This window comes from Perkinsus marinus (assembly GCF_000006405.1).
Source record: "Perkinsus marinus ATCC 50983 genomic scaffold scf_1104296934834, whole genome shotgun sequence".
Taxonomy (NCBI): domain Eukaryota; phylum Perkinsozoa; order Perkinsida; family Perkinsidae; genus Perkinsus; species Perkinsus marinus.
The window spans coordinates 1-1,540 of NW_003214642.1; the positions used below are offsets into that span (position 1 = coordinate 1).

General features: G+C 38.8%; 1 protein-coding gene across 1 annotated transcript; it reads left to right on the forward strand.

The window, feature by feature from the left end:
* Positions 1-400: 400 nt before the first annotated feature.
* Pmar_PMAR020950 (hypothetical protein) lies at positions 401-1,498 on the forward strand (the record flags this gene model as incomplete). The annotated part of the gene is made up of 2 exons (XM_002784549.1): positions 401-530; positions 1,386-1,498. Coding segments are annotated over 2 exons (243 nt in total), but the record flags the coding sequence as incomplete, so codon positions are not given.
* Between the last annotated feature and the right edge of the window lie 42 nt (positions 1,499-1,540).

The window sequence follows — 1,540 nt, forward strand, 5'->3', positions numbered from 1 at the left end:
ATATATTCCTTTAACACTGTTTCGTGAAGTTTGTACTGTACAATTCTGTACAATTCTGTACAAATTGTACAGAATTGTGTATACTGGAGTTTCACAACCCGTTTTACGTGAAGTGGCGTGATACTCCATGTGAAAAACGCGTTATTCGCGGTGATATGCAGTAGTCGTGAAATATATTTATTTGTACTAGCGTTTTTCATATCACTTGGCTGGTGAAACTCCATTCGGATTTCACATGATTTTTCACTTGTAAATTCTCAGGGCCAAGGCGCTGATTTCACGATGCTGCCAAGTGAAGACTTTGCTTGTTTGAACGACTACATCGACTACTTGAGAAACGATATAAAAGTAGTAGTTGAGGAAATGCAAGAGTGAGTAAGATTGCAAGATTTGTGTATAGGTTCCTGCGTTTGACGTTGAAATTAACGGTGGAGCTCAGTTTCGAAGATTGATGTACGAAGTAGAGGTTTTTCTGAGATTTTCGGAAATCGGCGTGGAAACTAAAAAGAAGGATGTCATTCAAGCCCGAGGTGAGGCGAGTGGTATCACGCGTTGTCGGTTTTGGGGAAAAACGTTTGATAACAATAGAGTATCACCACCCTAGTAATATGAAAAACATATTTCACGACCATTGCATAGTGCGAATATCGCGTATTTCACCGTGTGTATTACGCCACTTCACGTAAAACGGGTTGTGAAACTGAAATGGAAAAATGGTATGATGACATTTTTAGGGGAAATTTGATTAAAGAATGTGTTATTGATAATGTGGTGTTGAAAAAAAAAGAAATTTTCCCCTGAGGAAAAGTATGGGCTCTTTTGGAAGACTTAATGTTGGTGTCAGTGTGGGAAAATATGCGCATGGTCAGCAACATATGTTGGGTGAACATATGAAATTTCTGAGGAAATTTGGGGAAATTCTGGTTAATTCCTGTACATTTCTACCCTACTTTGTATATAAACTCCTATATTTAGTGAGGAAACCCCTAGGTTCAGCTGAGGGAAGCGGACATATATTACAGCACTGGTTGGTGTTGCCGTCATGGTATTAGGGCAATAGCTGAGTTGTTGCCGATGTGCTTCGGTTTATCTATTATTTTATGGGAGTTTATATAGAACTAGGGACGAATTTTAGAGTTGAGTTTTACCCTAGTGATATGAAAAGTACTAGTGAAAAATATATTCTGCGAATATTGAGTTTTTTACAGAGTATCACGCCACTTCACGTAAAAGGGGATGAAAAAATAAATTCGGACCACGCATTCGTTATGCGAGAAATAGTGTATATCTCCACTGAAGACGAATAATGATGTAGAAAATTTTGGTATGTTTACCGCGATATGTGATTTTTTTCGCGGAAAATTGACATCTTTTTTGTCATTCAGGTGTGTCCATGGGCTCTGTTACTTGGCGAGATGTGGTGGTGAAGTTGCTGTGCACGGAGGCGTTGATTCCGATGAAAGCTCGAATACAATACGCGGGTGAGATTGTCAATTAGAATTTCGCGAGTTTTAACGCTTATATGAAGTGGGAGTGAAAT